Genomic DNA, 16,960 nt, shown 5'->3' with positions numbered 1-16,960 from the left:
TGTGGAACTTGATATATCGAGAACATATACAGGTATGACAAAATTACGTTTTCACCTATTAATCATTGATCGGTCCTATACTGCGTTCCTCAGTACCGGAAGTAAGATGGCTGCCGAGGTGAAAATGAATTTTGAGAAACTACAAAATGATTTGGAATGTCAGGAACTTGAGGTTGTTTTACGAACTGAAAGTTTGAAAATATTTGTATTTTTTCCAGGTCGTTGATATGCCATCTTGAAAGCAAAGACAAAGATGACAGTGGAAATTCGCAGCTGTGTATCCACTGAATGTTAGGTCTATCATGTCTTCTGGATTTGCTTGTCATTAATGTCAGTTTAGGAACAGATACGAACTTCTGATCATTATCCCAGAGCCTTTAACTCTTGTAGGGCCCCGTATTTCATATATCACAGTCTTACATATATTCATGTTAACATGGCTCCTTTTTCTTCAAACAGACACACATTGTTACTTGATAAACGCATGACATTTTCCGAGGAGGTGTGTTGCGTCATAGGTACATTGAAAATACTTAGATATTGACTTGGGTAATAGTTCCGCTAGTACCCCTCCTCCCAAAACATTAACTCATGAACTGTCACTCAAATTAATCACTAGTTATACTATCAATAATGTGTGTAAGGCATGAAAAACAACATATGACCTGCAATAACTGCCGTTCCGTATTCAGCCTCGGGAATCGAACAGATGACCAGATAGGTTGAGGTCAGCATAACAACATCGCCATTTGTAAGCTATATTACACACAACTGATCAGTCTAAGTAAACTTATCCTCAATACTTTTCGTTACACTCCACTACTGAGTCTAACAAAACCTCATGGGAGGTCGCGTCAGGTAACCTTTGAGATTGACCAATCAGAACACAGCTTGCAAAATCACGAAAGGGCACATTTGCACATACCTTTTGAACTTTGTATCTCGAAAAGGTTCGTACCTGTACAATTCCGAATGCTATTTAGCGTACGTTCGCTTCTGGGTGATGCACACAGTGTACGCACAACCATGACAACCATGAGTAATCAGTCGCTGAAAATAGTGTTTTTGGCAATATTCAAGGATGTTATCTTGCGGAAATATTAGCTAATGGTAACCAAGTCAACAGAAACAACAAAGCGTATGTACTGCAGGTTACATAACTGTGTTATATGCAGATTTTTGTTTGTGGACAGATCTGTGTCAGTGACCTGATTATTTTGAAAGTCCCTCTGATCCCGAAATAGCAGCCTTTGTCTGATTGGTTAAATCTATTTAACCGTCTCGTGTTTGATTGGATGGTCATTGGTCGCACAAAGGTTACCTGACGCAACCTTCTACTAGGTTTTGTAAGACTCAGTGGTGGAGTGTAACGAAATACACTGAGACTATGTTTACTTAGACTGCACAACTGATCAATACTCAAGAAAAGTACAACGTACCTCTACTGTCCTCCAGAGTAAATGGAGCCAATGTCCTCTAGGATTTGCATAAAAATGTCTTTTTTGGCACTACAGTGATACATATATTCGGCCAGATGTAGAGCGAAGTAGTGTCGCCGACTGTATGTTGTCGGTAGTTGCCTTGTGATGCTCCAGCACCGGTTCTTGATCAGATTTGTACAGGCACCGATGGTGGGATTTGGCACTAAATACAAATAATCATTACTGGAAGTAGCGGATTATTTGCAAATAATATGCACGCATATCCTATACTGCATACTCTTACCTTAAAAGTTCTCTGAATGGTTCACTGTACTATGGGTATAACCCAGGTCAGACAGTCCGTCATAAGCCTTCCAAAAGTCCGTAACAATATGACTACCCCCCGGTCAGTCACGCGTCTCTACAGGAACAGGAAAGAACTCTCTAGTCTCCCTACAAATACCACCCAAAACCCACTGACTCCCTATCATCCTACCTCTATGATGCTTACATTTCCCAAATTTACTTTCGTCAACTTCCACCGTCAAGCCAGCCCAACGTTTTTTCTCGGTGACAAATTAGACCCAGAAAACCATGTACCCCACCATGCTGGAACTTGATTTTTGTTACTTTTTTAACATACTTTGCAGTTACACTAAAAATGATAATCAGGAACCTTAGTACTCGCTGACAGTTAGGACAGGTTGCTTGGGTTGGTAACACCCTGTATCCCTGGCAAAAAGAAACAGTGCTCTTGGTGCTACCTAAATGTGAAATTAGAAAGAAATGATTCATGGGAGGGGGGTGTTTAGCAATGTCCAGTACGTGTAACAACCCGAGGTGCTGGGGAGACGTTATGAGGGGATGTGGGGTGAGACACTGCATCAACAGGTGAAGGTTTTGGAGAGTGTGGAGATGAGATAGACTAGAAGGGGTCTGCAGGAGTTAGGTGCAGGGTTTTTTGTTACACTTACAGGGGTGGTTTGTTTCAGATGGTTTAGTGAACGGGACGTTTAATAATGCGTTTAAGGCATGCTTGAATGGGAGGAGACGACGTACTAGGATCTGCAGGACGTACAAGAGCAGTGTTAGTACTATTACTGCTGGTGTTAGTATTTTGAGTAAGTAAAAAAGATACACCTGTGCTGGACACTGAACAATTGTCGGGCTGACAGTCACTCGTTCATCTCTCAGTCGATGGGTCACTAATGTTTGATGAACCCGGTGAGTCCTTGTTCAAGTCGTCAATCGCTCTTTGACCTGGGTCAATGTCACCATCCGATAAGGGAGGAAAAAAATCCAAAAGTGGGTTTGGTGAAGAAGAGGGCTCATGATCTTGTACTACGTTAGGGGGAATGTCTAAACTAGATTATGATGACATGGCTGTTAAATTTTGTCTTTCTCTTACGCCGGGAATGTGTACCACACTCAGCTAGGGTCTCTCATGGGAATGATGACAACGTGTATGTTTTATTCAAAAAGCATTAAGTCACAGGACATCATTACATACAAGCAACTCATACCAAAATCATCATATGCATGGGAAAAGCACACCAGGTGATCTCTCATTCAGATTTCGCACCCACCAACAGAGTACGACATCCCAATTCCTTTACTGCAATTAGTTGTTATGCCAGTATTGCATCCATATGTCAACATGGTAATGAAAGAAAAACCCAAAATTCACGGGGAACAAGATTCAATCTCATGAACTCACCATCTTAGTGTATCTCCACTGTTCCTCGGAGCCACCGAGACTTCTGAAATGAGCTTGTCAATTAATACAATACAACCCACGCGTAAGCCTACAAATAAGCGTCTAAATACAATAAGTTCTGCTCTGTTGGTCACCAATCTCAGTAGCACTGAGGTAGGACGGAGACTCTCGACCAGACGAGCCGGGTTCTCAGAAGGGACGTCATTTCTTTCAGACTTAGTTAGATTCTTAGTTAAAATTGTTAGTTATGTAGTTGACTTGAATGCTTACACAACTAACATTAGATGTATGAAAGTAGTATGTTAATTCACAGGAAGTTGCAGCTAGGTGACGAGAAGAGACAGACGGAGCAAAGTCCATGGAAGAAACACGGACACAAAGTAGAAGGACAAAGGCGTTTTATTTTTTATCACAGCCCCTTCCCCTAATTTTTGAATATTACCCCAAACTTCTAAACCCCCATTAAACGCTTTAACCCCCCCCCCCCCCCCCCCCCCAATTTTATAATGCGCCCCTTTTAACAATATTACATCGGGGAATAAATCCCCGGGACTGCATTTCTTACTAAAAAAAGAGGGGGTTGCGGACTGAACTCTTATTCTAGATACATTTGTCCTTTTTTAAGTTAGTCCAGCTACCAGAGCTAACCAGAGTGTTCATGTTGTTATAAAGATGAACAACTGATTGTGCAAATGTTTTTTAAAAAAACTACCCCAAAGCCCACAATACCAAGAAATGTTTGTTGCACTTTACCAGCTGACATTTGACCATCTCAAATGTCAAAATGAATTTGCCTTAAATAAATTTGGGAGCACTTTTGGAATTCAGCACCACAATTTTTCAGTGAGGACGTTCTCAGCCGTAGGTCACATGTCAATGAGACAGTCAACCAGTTTGTGAGAACCCATTGGACGCGCACCCGTGACCTTTGGATTGTTAGCCCGACAGCTATCCGACTGAGCTACATGCACATTGTTGCAAAATGTGCAAATTTGGCTAGTCATTCTTGTGACGTCACAGAAATGAATGGAAAGAGTCAAATTGGTTGCGGACAATTACGAAGGTTACGGGTAGACCTGATGTCACGTGCTTTCAATCTACTGACGGTGCCAAATGGTCCCAATATCATTTGGCACAATCGTCCTATTCTGTTGTGTGGAATGAGCCAATATGGTTCGAACTGAAAACAGTTGTTAAAGTCAGAATCATTGTGTGCCTTCATGACAGAAAAGTGTTGTAGGGAAAACAGTAAGGATAATGTGGATTGCGCTAAGGAATGAGTGAGACATGGGCATGTCTAGTGACGGCATGAGTTAGACATCGAATCGTTACTGAAAATATGTAGATCTAGAGGTGACTGTGGCTAGAGTGCAGGTTCGAGGCTGATTTCCAGTAGCCCAAAATTTCTAGTGACGGCATGAGTTAGACTTCGAATCGTTACTGAAAATATGTAGATCTAGAGGTGACTGTGGCTAGAGTGCAAGTTCGAGGCTGATTTCCAGTAGCCCAAAATTTCTACATTAAAACATTTCATTGTTTATTTAACTTTTGACAATTTTGGTCTCCCGTTTATTTGTGAACAAAGTATTAAACATGAAAAAGGAAAACAACTGGTACTCATAAAGCTACAGTATGTAAAGCCATTATATGGTCTCTGCTGGAATGTTGCTAAAAGCAGCATATTAAAACCCAACTCACACATTCACTCATTATTCAAACTGTGCGTAGTTACTTCAAACAGATGACTTCTGTGCACATTGTTGTTATCAATATACTTAGTTAAATGAATACTTATGTTGTTGATGGCATTTGACTTCTGTGTAGGCACTGGGAGGAGTTGCTTCCTTTCAAGTCTATGGGCAGCTGTTGGGACTCTATCTCCTGCACAACGACACGTAAGTTTCCAAGTTTGTTACACTCTACACATCAATTTCAAAGGTAACACTGATCAAATTTTCATCTTGTTCAAGTAGATAATGATTCATCTAATATTTTCAGTTTAATTTTCTTGTTTTATGTATTTTCCCCACATGGTTGTGTATGTGTTGCACATGTGGCCAATCTGAAATAATAGATATATCATGAAACTGACTGTGAGTAGTGAATTATGGACATTTTCCCCATTGTGTTACATTGTATTTCCAAATTTCACCATGTATACTATAGTTGAAGTAAAACTTGCGTTGGTGACTTGTTTTGAACACTCAAAGATTGGATATTATCATTATTGAGTAAACATTGTTCTTTTCAGGTGCAATGCAAAGTTCTTATGGAAGAGAATTCCACAAACAGTCAAGTCGGTGAGTTCTCAGTCAAAGTGGTACATATCAGGTGGAAACAAGCTGAATGAGGATTCTTTTTCGCTCCCATAGACATCTCTGAAATTATGATACTTCGTCAAACTGAAATTATTCTCCATTCTAAGGCACATCTCATGTTTCTATTGTTGCATATAATTGTTTTCTCAACTCATGAATATGTATACCTTTCTTATATATGAAAAATGTATGTATGGAATAAATGGAAAGTACAGGTATCACTGTTAAAATAGAATAATGTGTGATAATTTCTGTGTGTGATCTTGTGAATTATATATGTTGTAAGGCTAATCCTGAATTAGCAAGCATCTGGACAATTGGACAGAAGATGTGGCAGCGAGATTACCCAGGAGTGTATGAGACAGTGAAAAAGGAATGGTCAGAACCCATTAAACCTGTCATGACTGCTTTGTTTGGTAAGAATTCTTCAAGTTCTGTTGTCATATTTGGAACATGAAACTAAGGCACAAAGCTGTTTTAGACAGCTTGGAATCCGTGCTGTAATGGAAGATAAATGAAACTGAAGCTTGTTAGCAATTAACAGTTTTAAAAATCATGTCTGACATGATAAATTAAATACATTGGTATTGTAATCACTTGTGTTGGAAACTGGCATCATGAAGAGGAAATAAATTTTCGCACAGTTCTCTTAATTATTAATTATTTCAGAATTAAGTTTTGAAGAAGGATTTTGTATTGACTGTTGTCTTTGTATTATATTTTTAGAAACTGCAAGAAAGCGAGCATTTGAATTGGTTGCTCTAGCCTACTCCTCCATCAATGCTGATGACCTGTCATTATTTGTAGGCCTACCTGTTAATGATGCAGTTAAAGGTGAGCTGCAGCTCTTTCGTTTAAACACTGGTTTATGAGAGTGTCTATCTCTGTAGTTTATTGGAACTCAGTGTAATAAAATACCACCTATTCAGTCATTATTTGGACAGACATTTTGTTTTTTACATGTGGATGAATGTGGTTCTTTTTTGCCATAGTGACAAAGTCATCTACAGTTGATTTTGCTTTGCTTGGTTAAAGCCAAAATGGCACAGTTTAGGAAAACAAAAGAGCTAAGATATATTGATCAATACTTGATTTGGTGCATGATTAATAGGATAATTGTGATGGTTGGTGGATCAGTATATCAGCAAACTTTGATGACTTTAGTAAAGGAATGCTTGTGCTGTTTAAAGCTTGAAATTGATAGCTGATGCTGGTGATAGCATTCATTGAAGTATTTAATTAGATATTAACCTGGTATGTCAAATACACTGTTCTTGTTAAGAAAGTGATGCTAACATATACAGACTTCACCTTTTTGATTGACAATCAACAATGTTACCTTTTACACACCGAACAGTTGACCTGCACCAGCTCCATTCCTATGCTTGTATGTTCCTGTTGTACATGGTCAGGCTCACTGACTTTGTCAACATGTCATTGTATCCCAAATGTGTAGATTGATGCTCATGATGTTGATCAGTGGATTGTCTGGTCCAGTAGTTACTTACAAACCGCCATGATGTAGCTGGAATATTGCTGAGAGTGGCGTCAAACAACACACGAGACAATTAAATCATGTCATACATCCCTCCCACAGCTGCAGTGGCTGAGGGGTGGGAGGCAGATCCTCAGACTAGGTTCCTGATTCCTAAGAGGAAAGGTAAGCCAAATTCTGTCAGCATTTTATGGGATATAATTATTGGTCCATGTCAAATGGTCATATCAGCAAGTTACACCAAGATCTGCTTTAGAACAGTTATTTCACAAACCCATATTTGTAATAAGTGACCATGCTTTTCAAAAGAGGGTTTTAGGGGATCTGATGGTTGTTGCTGTATATGGATGGAAGGGAAAATGGTGTACCTCAGAGACTGAGACAGACTACACCATCATCCTATGCAGATGCAGTAGTTCATACCTGTAAAATGTGTTTGAGAGTATGAAATAATACCATGAGGGGAATCCAAACCTGTCATCATTGTTAAACATGAACATGAGACAGATTGAAGGGTCAGGATTCTGACAAAACTGTCACAATAGCATTGCATTTGAAAAATGTTTTGAATAGTCTGCCTTAAACTTCTTACCCACTATTTCAGTGGATTCTGGAAGAAGTGAGTTACACTTGCATTGTATCATTGCCAGCTTGATGATCAGATTGTTGCAGTGAGTCTGGCCTTTTGTGTGATTCCCTCCTATTGGGACAATCATTGTTCATGCTATCATCCACCGGTTTAGCTGTCCCAAACCTCAAAACAGTATTTCCACATTTATGTTGTTTATCATCTGTTTAGTGTTATGTTACATTTTGAGAAGGAATTTAAACATTTGTGTTCAGATTACATTGACTTTTAGACAGTTCATGATAAATAACTGGTTCAGCCAATGAGAATTGTTTTTAGTAGACAAGCTATGGACAATGATCTTATTAGTGATGCCCTTCTGTGACCTGACAGTATTGTTTTAAACTTTCATTATCTGTACAGATTTAATTTGAGCATGTCACCATTTCAGTTCCTCCACCAAGTCATGCCCCGCCGAGTGAGCACCAGCTGGCTGTCTTAACAGACTATGTATCTTTCCTAGAAAACTGATGAATTACAGGAGAGTGTGTGAGTGGAACGAGATTGGAAAGGTAATTGTTAACATTTGTGTTGATGCTGTGATTGTTCCAGATTGTGAAGATCCAGGTCGATCTCCTGTAACCCATGTTTGTTGTAAGAGGTGACAAACAGGATTAGGTGGCTAGGCTAGACTTGGTTGACACGTCATCAGTAGATGGATCTAGAGGGCCAGTGCAGGGGTGTGCACCTGCCTTTTTGTTCTGAAAGTGTATGAAATGATTATTGAAACTCTCTTGAAAACAGGTGAAAATAACGTGTGCATACGCCTTTCTCCAAAAGCTGTATCTGCCCCTGTCATCATATCCCAGTTGTGTAGATTGATGCTCATGCTGTTGATTGCTGGATTGTCAGGTGCTGACTCGATTACTTACAGACCGCCATATTGCTAAGTGCGGCATTAAACAACATAAACCAAATTTCATGTTATTGGGATATGCATGATATCATGGACTCATCAGATCATGACAGCTCTACCAAGGACACCACACTTAAAAACCCTTAGATCTGAAATTAGCAAGACTGAGGTAAGTCTCCAAAACAGTGACAACCTGGTTAATGTAATTCTTTGAGATGTTCACAGTGTCCACTCATGAATGTCATGTAATTTGGATTATTTCTTTCAGATGCTATTATCAAGATGGAAACACAGGAACGTTGTCAAACGCACGTCACAGGCACATGGAAGAACTGACTTTTTTCATGAAACAGCTCAAAGACAGACAAGACACTGTCACGTAATTTTGTTTCACATTGGAAGCTTCCACAAATTTTGGACATAGTTGGAGTCAGTTACCATCTTGAAGATTCCAAGTTTGTTCCTGATAACATTCACATATTTATGTGGTACTCAGTGCAGTGACGGCACTGACACATGTATCAGCTGTGCTTTTTTGAGAGGATGTATGAATGGTTTTGTAAATAAACTTATGAAACATGATTGCTTTTTGTTTTAGGGCCATGTCACAGAAGTCAGAGGCTCGAAAACGTATTGTGCAGAGTTGGATCTCTCGACCATGTTTGAATCTAATGTGCTTATATTTGGCCAGTTGAATACCCTATATGTCTAATCACTGTCGACCCATGAAGTGCCTGTTTAGGAATCAGCCTTCAGTAACCCATGCTTGGCATAAGAGGCAACTGCCGTGATCAGGCGATCAGGCTGATTGACTTGCTTGACAGGTGATCAGGCTGACTGACTTGCTTGACACGTCATCAGTTCCCAAGTGCGCAGATCAATACTCATGCCATTGATCACTGGATTGTCTGGTCCAGACTCTTTATTTACACACTGCTGCCATATACCTGGAACTGTGCTAAGTGCATCGTAAAACTACACTCACTCACTCATTCTAATCACTGGCAACTGTCCTTCCTCTTTATGCCAGTGCTGTGATGAAGTACTGCTAAATTTGATGTAATAAGAGTCCAGATCAGGAGAAGATAGTATCGAATAGCCTTATGTCCTAATGCAGCAATACTTGTCACCCAGAGGGCACTATGAACTGACAAAACTTGTCACCCAGAGGGCACCTTGGGCTGACAATACTGGTCACCCAGATGAGACACCATGGACTGACAAAACTGGTCACCCAAAGGGCACCTTTGACTGACAATACTGGACACCCTGAAGGCATGGTGGGGAGATTTATGTAGTCATTAAAATCTCTTGCCTTGGCAGGCAAGTAATTATCAGAGTAATATTAAAAAAATATGTAACACAACAAGCAGGATATTATTTTAAGCATCTTATTGTCATGATACGTAACTTACAAATATTTTGACAAAAGTGGAAGACATAAAATAAATAACTTCAAACACAACCAACTTCAATGCACATACAACAGACAGCATAATGAATCTCCTGGCCTTTTAGATGTTGACAGAAACAGGCACTTAAACACCATGTTCCAATAAGCAATTTGCTTTTCGGCATGAAAGTCATGTTTTGACATCTATTGCATGTCTGTTTCTCTTCTCTGATTCTGATTTCACAAATCAATTAGCATACATAGAAAACAATTTTGATATATCTGTATACAAACACTGAATGGAATGTCCATATTAATAAACATTACCAGTTTTGTAAACATGATTTCCAAAGACGGGAGATAGAAATGGGACAGACCACTGAGTCAATGACCCAAGAATAACATATGCTAAGAGAAAGTAGGCAGTGCATCTGAAAAGTCCTAACAAATGTTAACACACAGACTAGATGAAATACATGTACTGCAGATGCTGCAACAGCGACATGATGGCACTTACTTAAGGTGAGTGATCAATCTATGACATGATGCTATATACAGTGTTGCCTCTTTTGATTTTTCTTTAAAAATATTTGTTTTGAGTATTCTTAACAAATGAGACTTCTTGTTGGAGTCTTGAACAAAAAATGATAAAAAAACTGAGAACTAAAATAAGATTTATGATATTTCACAAAAATAGTCAAAGCTGCTTTTGAATAGCAAATGAATAAAATTAAATAAAATAAGTTTTAAAATAAAAATGTTGCTCTTTATGACAATTACCCTTTCAGAATGAAATATCTAAAATATGTGAATTACTTATCTGTATAATACTGGTAAACTGTCATTTCCACATAAAACAAGGAGACAATACCCAATACCAAATAACATCTTCAATGCATATAATTTGAAATTAAGCTGACAGTGAGAACCTGACTTTAACAAACTGAGACAAACAAAATATAATATTTATTTAAAGTGTCCTAAGGCACTATAGCTTATAACTCATCATGTTTGGGACCACTAAATTCGTCATGAGAAATATATCCATCTTTGTCCTTATCCTCATGACTGAAAATTTCAGAGACCATTTTGTTGTGAGCCTCGTCATCTTCTGTTGGTGCTCCAGAATCCTTCATCTGTTCCTTGATAAAGCTAGACACCTGTGGGACCAACAAACCAAATTAGTCATGCCCTGACTTATACAACAACTTATCTATTGATATTCTTTCATCATAAAATGCACTGAGTCTGTCATCTGGGTACATATTGTAGCATGTATTCAGCTATTTTAGAAATAGGAGAAGGCAAGTTAAGCATACATGGGTCTGACAGTCTAAATGAGGGAATGAGTGTGAGATCATGGTTTTATTCCTCCTTGGCAATATCACAGTAAGGGACATCATACATGTGACCTGGGTGAGCAATCGAACCCAGGTCTTTGACACGATGAACAGGTACCAGGATAGCTGTCACCAACACTAACATTACTGCATGATAATGAGCATAAATGATGCAAAGTGAGGTCATAACATCTGATTGTCATCTTATGTTTGTATAGGTATGGGGGCTTGCCATAAGTGTCACTTCCATATAGGATTCACTGCATACAAACATAATAAAATGAGTGAGTGAGTTTAGTTTTACGCCGCACTCAGCAATATTCCAGCTATATATGTGTCAGTGAGCCTGACCACCCGATCCCATTAGTTGCCTCTTCCAACAAGCATAGTCACCTTCAGCTGAAGGCCTATGCTACCCCGGACCTTCACCAATGTGTTTTCATGAATACATTATTACATTCAAGTTGTGAACTGCTGTGATTTTTAGATGTTTGCAGCAACTTGAACATACCTCATCCTGTGTCAGCTTCTTGTCTCCATCAGTATCAATCTGCTTGAAGACATTTGGTGGTGCCTCACCATCTTGAATATCAACTAACTCAACATCAAACTTCAGTGTAGCTCCTGGAGGAATGTGTTCACCTGAAGATAGAAAATATTGTTTGCAACAGAAATCAGAATATGGGGTTTTCTTAATGGGACGAGTATGGTTTTACACCGTTTTTACCAATATTACAGAAATATCATGGCAGGGAACTGAGGAAATGGGCTCCATACATTGTACCCATGTGAGGGATTGAACCTTCTGCGTAATGGACAAATACGTTCACAAATACACTATGCTACCATCTCAGTTCTCTTAACTGGCGAAGACCATTATAATGGTGGAGGTCTGTACTGGGCAATCCAGTGATCAACAGCATTAGCATCAATCAGCACAGTTGGGAACCAATGACATATGTCAACCGAGACAGCGAGCCTGACCACCCAATCCCGTCTGTTGCATACTGCCAGTTTAAGAAAGAAATGCAAAACTACGTTTCTCACCTGAGCCAGTTTCACCATATCCCATGTGGGATGGGATTGTTAGTGTCCTCTTCTCCCCTACACACATTTCAAGCAGACCCTCATCCCAGCCCTTTATCACCTGACCCACACCAATCTGGAACTCGAACGGCTCATTACGGTCATGGCTGAAACAGAGCAAATATACAGATATAATTAGACTGAAGATCATTTCATGCTGTTCAGTGAAAACATGCACGGGAGTCCACTTTGGAAATACAGGAGGCCTTCAAAGTAGACACCAACATAGGACCTTCCATCCAAGTGCCTTACATTCAACCCAAGTGCCTGACACTCAACCCATGTGCCTGACATTCAACCAAAGTACACCCCATTCAAACCATCTGCCCTACATTCAACTCATGTGCACCACTTTCATTCAACCCATGTGCTCCATTTTTCAACCACAGGACATGGTGGCCTTTAATTCATAGACTTCCAATCCATATGCTGAATGTACGATGCACACAGAGGATATTCCATCCACATGGAGGGCTTTAAAAACACACGAAGGACTTTCAACCAATGTGAACCCTCCTTTTAATGCACCATGAAATCAAATTTTGTGCCTGTAGATACAGATTACATTCAATCTGCTTTTTCAATAAGAATGACAATCAGTTCTAAAGAAAGACCTCTAATGAGTAGCACAACCCCACTCTTTGAAGGAAATAATCAACTGCTACATAAATGTGTCAACAACTATCTACTATCTATTTGTTAATGTGCATACACCATCATTCAAATAAAATAATCAGCATTATAGGATCCTCTTGGGAACATTGTTCAAATCTGACAGTCAGAGTGACACTAGTTGGAATATCACAAACACAGGAAATTCATGTCTGATGCATCTGTGTATGATTGATAGTGAGACAAGTGCCCATGAGTTGTTTTCCTGCAGTGATGGACAATGAGACAGACAGATGTGATCGATTCCATAGAGAGCTGACATATTTGGGACAACAAATATTAACATTCTGACATACTGCCATAAACCCAGCTCAACACTCATTTGCCCTCTGAACCCCTACATTAACTTTGTGGCTGTCTGTAGCAAAAGGGCATAAATTAACAGTGACGAACTGTATTGTCCAGTTACTTCTTTCAGAAAGCACTGAGGTGATCATAAGTCACTAAGTTAACCTTAGCGCAATATTAAAGAATGGGAGTTACGGTTAATCTTTTATGCTATTATTGGTACATATCTCTGATCTTTTCATATATATGTTTCATGTATATACTAAAAGTATGTTTTTCTTGAATATTGCGTAATATACCATCTTTTCATATATATGTTCCATGTATATGTCTAAAGTATGTTTTTCTTGAATATTGCGTAATATACCACAAAAAAGTAGGAGATATTCCATTTGGTGAATATACCACTAGCCAACGCCAAAGCATATGAGAAAGAGTAATATATATCCATACACATAAAACATTTGCAAAAGAATGGAATAAATTGTGACATTTTCCCTGAATATTTCTTCACCATATATTTCCTCCCTGCTTTCATCATTTGCATTTATCAATCTTCTAAATCTAATATTCCCTACTTTTTAAAACTGGTATATATGTACTATACACGTATATGCCATATGTTCCTGTGCGTAGTGCAACATATAAGAAAATGATATTAAAATACTATTTGGGGATTACGTATGCATATAATAAATATTAAGTGAAAAAAACATGGGATTACATAAAAGCACATGTTTCTTAATTTTTTCCAATTTTTTTCAAAACCTGTATGATACCAAGCTTGTGAAGAAACCTGGGAAATTATAGAGGAACACTTGTACTTATATTATTCTGGCAGGTACTTGGAAACAAAGCAGAAGACTGGTTTTAATAAAAAGTCAGATCTAGTCAAATCTTGCATATATTCTCCTTAATAAGTACGTTTTATACCACAAATTAAATTCACATAAATTATTTCATCACAGGACAGCTGGCCCATTCCATTTTTAAAATATTTTTTAAATTCTTGGGTATGTCTCATGTAAATCCTTCAAATGGGCATTCATTAGTTCCTCAGACTGAATTGTCTGGACAAATCTGATTGTTTCTGTTTCAGGCAGACAGTTCACAGGAGGTGAATGTGATGACACACTTCCTCTGCTTTTAGCCTAGAATGCCAAAGACATCCTGAAATAGTCTGATTTATCATCCTACTGTTCCAGTTGCAGATGTGTTGCTAGGATACTATCATTTATCAATACAACAATAATTCAGCAATATGATGATAGCTGCTGCTTTTCAAATGTAAAATAATTTTAGCATGCAAGAGAAAGACAAAATCTTGATGGCAGTCAATAGAAGAAAATGATCTTAATTATTTTTCTGCTTATCAGCCGAAATATTAATAAACGTGATGGTGTTAAAACCTGTAGCGACATGCTAATATGAAAAAGGATTAAAGAATGGGTCTTACTTGAGTGAAGTTGTTTAAAAATTAACCTCAGTCTGTGTCCTGACCTGACCTTAACATTTTGAAACAATAACAGTTTGAGTATATTTAATTTTTGACAGATTGGGCTTTTTTAAATTAGTGAGTGTCTTTTCACACCAGTCAGAAATATCTAAACTAAAACCACTGTCTTCTGTAAAAGATCAAATGTCAAGACTGATTCGTGCCTGTTGTTTATAGCATGAACATCATTATATCTTGCTGTAGTATAATGACACTACACTAAACATAACCAACTGATTCTCTCCAATCAAATCTTACAGTAAAGATAAGGTATTGGGGACTTAGCTTGCAGTTAACTCCCCACTGCAAAATTGATCAGTATCATTGTTTCCCTCACTGCATTTGTATTGTCAAGGCTGGCAGAGACAAGGACTAGTATGGATGTCAATGTTGACTCTGGTGACCCTTGTGACTGTTTACTCTGTTTCTCTCTTAACTCCCTTACAAACAATTCCTGCTACAAGAATGCCGTGTTGTCAGGCTACTGTCACCCTGTGGTATTCCTCAGGTCACAATTAAATCCAGAAAACTATTCCAACATAAAAGAATTGTTTCCTATTACTTAAAAAAGTCACACTATGACAAGCATTGAGGTTTAGTAAAACCTGATCTGAATAATGGTCCATAATCAATATAATTTCTGAAGTAATTCTGTTTGACATGAAGTAACTTTATTTGGAATGTTATTCCTTTTATTTGCAAATACATTACTTCATCTGTCTTCCACAAGCATTTTCAATCGGAAATGAAGAAAGTCTCAGGGCTACTTTTCATTATATCTTTTTTTACTATGAACTATTTTTCTGTCCAATATGTTCTTTTCAGAGACACGTTGTTAGTCTAAATGAGTCGCTAATCTGTTGCTGATTCACGCGATGTGAATATAAATCACTATGTTAATATATACAGAATATAGCTGGTATACTTTGCATATACTTTCTATACATAAATGTTATTATGTATAGAAGCTAACACTAACAATCTAGCTATATGCATTATTGTTTCAATTATCATATCAAGTACCATCTGTGGCCCCCCCCCATCTGTTGCCAGTGATTTATATATTTCAGTGACACTGATTTGGCGTATCTTTTTGCACATCTTGGTGAGATACATGTCATTTGAATAAATGCCTCCCTCCCTTCAAGAGATAGGCAAATCGACACAAAATTTTACTTCTAGCCTGCCATGCATTGCGACGCAACCAGCTTGAGCACATGGGGTACTCATAAACCACGCCCCTTTATCAAACACTATAAATACCGTATAGAAACATAAAGTAGCAATATTGTAACAAGTGTGCAACGCATTCATGTTAAAAACTTGTGTTTCACTTGTGCCAACCTGTACCATATGCTACATTCTCACCTTGAATCAAACTTTGACCCGTCCGAAGCTAAAGTTCCTGTGTAGTGCATCTTGAGTCGGTCGTATTTCTTCGATTGTCTTTTGCATTCATCCGGTTTGAAAGTGTTCTCGACTTTGAGTTCATCGGCAAAGCATACTAAAACATGGATAAGGGCAATAAGCGCCACAGAGAGATATGTAGATGGTGACATCTTTGGAGCAAGTACTGTCGACTGATCCCCGCAAGACGAGATAAATACTACCCAGGCACGCACGTAAATCGGGAAGTTTCAACGTGGCCTGTCAGTGCGTCTGCTCAAACAAACCGGAAGTTACAAGTGAGCAACGAAACACAATATGATTGGCTACTGCTGTAGCTATTTATAGAAACAAGCCATGTGGCAGCTCAGGTAAACACAACCACTACACATGCTACTGTATGCCGGCAGAGTAATTTGACCTCAATGACGTGTCATCACCACTGATCTGATTACACCATAAGACATTTATTATGCGTTCATTGTCGCCGAAGGGTTTTCAAAAAGGCCTCAACTTTATTGGGTGTCATTAACAATAATGAGAGTTATCTACGTAATATGTCCTATAAAAGTACGTGATTTACAGTTAAATAATATGATCAACAATACGACCACATAAACAGACACTGAATTAATTAGCGTCAAATTTCTGGTAATACGGGGGCGGCTCAGTGGATGCACAATAATCATCATGCAGGTCTAGGTTAGATGGAAATGCTTCTCAAGGAATTTATTTTCCTTGGTCGGTTGGGTGTTGGAGTGGAAATGATTACAGATAGTATTTGTCCATGTTATTATTTTTACCACAACATACCTCTACTTATGCATAACAAATTAGAAAACATTTGATCTATTAACAGTGAACC

General features: G+C 38.5%; 2 protein-coding genes across 2 annotated transcripts; one reads left to right on the top strand and one right to left on the bottom strand.

Annotated features, from left to right (window-relative positions):
• Positions 1–90: 90 nt before the first annotated feature.
• Positions 91–9,017, top strand: LOC137299068 (COP9 signalosome complex subunit 8-like). The gene is made up of 8 exons (XM_067831555.1): positions 91–172; positions 4,963–5,033; positions 5,390–5,438; positions 5,743–5,872; positions 6,183–6,290; positions 7,054–7,116; positions 7,971–8,091; positions 8,704–9,017. Exons 1-7 carry the CDS (start codon positions 107–109, stop codon positions 8,048–8,050), a joined length of 567 nt encoding a protein of 188 aa, XP_067687656.1. The 5' UTR covers positions 91–106; the 3' UTR covers positions 8,051–8,091; positions 8,704–9,017.
• A 793-nt stretch (positions 9,018–9,810) lies between these two features.
• LOC137299067 (uncharacterized) lies at positions 9,811–16,410 on the bottom strand. The gene is made up of 4 exons (XM_067831554.1): positions 16,078–16,410; positions 12,216–12,361; positions 11,680–11,810; positions 9,811–10,988 (listed from the first exon to the last, which is right to left on the bottom strand). Exons 1-4 carry the CDS (start codon positions 16,266–16,268, stop codon positions 10,824–10,826), a joined length of 633 nt encoding a protein of 210 aa, XP_067687655.1. The 5' UTR covers positions 16,269–16,410; the 3' UTR covers positions 9,811–10,823.
• Positions 16,411–16,960: the final 550 nt, after the last annotated feature.

The sequence above is a fragment of the Haliotis asinina genome, chromosome 10 (genome assembly GCF_037392515.1).
Source record: "Haliotis asinina isolate JCU_RB_2024 chromosome 10, JCU_Hal_asi_v2, whole genome shotgun sequence".
NCBI lineage: Eukaryota > Metazoa > Mollusca > Gastropoda > Lepetellida > Haliotidae > Haliotis > Haliotis asinina.
Note: the sequence above shows the minus strand (reverse complement) of the source record. Positions and strands in the feature narration are given on the sequence as shown.

Coding starts and splice junctions, on each gene's coding strand:
- LOC137299067 (XM_067831554.1), bottom strand. CDS start 16,268: ATGTCACCATCTACATATCTCTCTGTGGCGCTTATTGCCCTTATCCAT. Junction 11,811..12,215: donor ATATGGTGAAACTGGCTCAG/GTGAGAAACGTA, acceptor TTCTATCTTCAG/GTGAACACATTCCTCCAGGA. Junction 10,989..11,679: donor AGAAGCTGACACAGGATGAG/GTATGTTCAAGT, acceptor TTGGTCCCACAG/GTGTCTAGCTTTATCAAGGA.
- LOC137299068 (XM_067831555.1), top strand. CDS start 107: ATGGCTGCCGAGGTGAAAATGAATTTTGAGAAACTACAAAATGATTTG. Junction 5,034..5,389: donor TATCTCCTGCACAACGACAC/GTAAGTTTCCAA, acceptor TGTTCTTTTCAG/GTGCAATGCAAAGTTCTTAT. Junction 6,291..7,053: donor TGTTAATGATGCAGTTAAAG/GTGAGCTGCAGC, acceptor TCCCTCCCACAG/CTGCAGTGGCTGAGGGGTGG.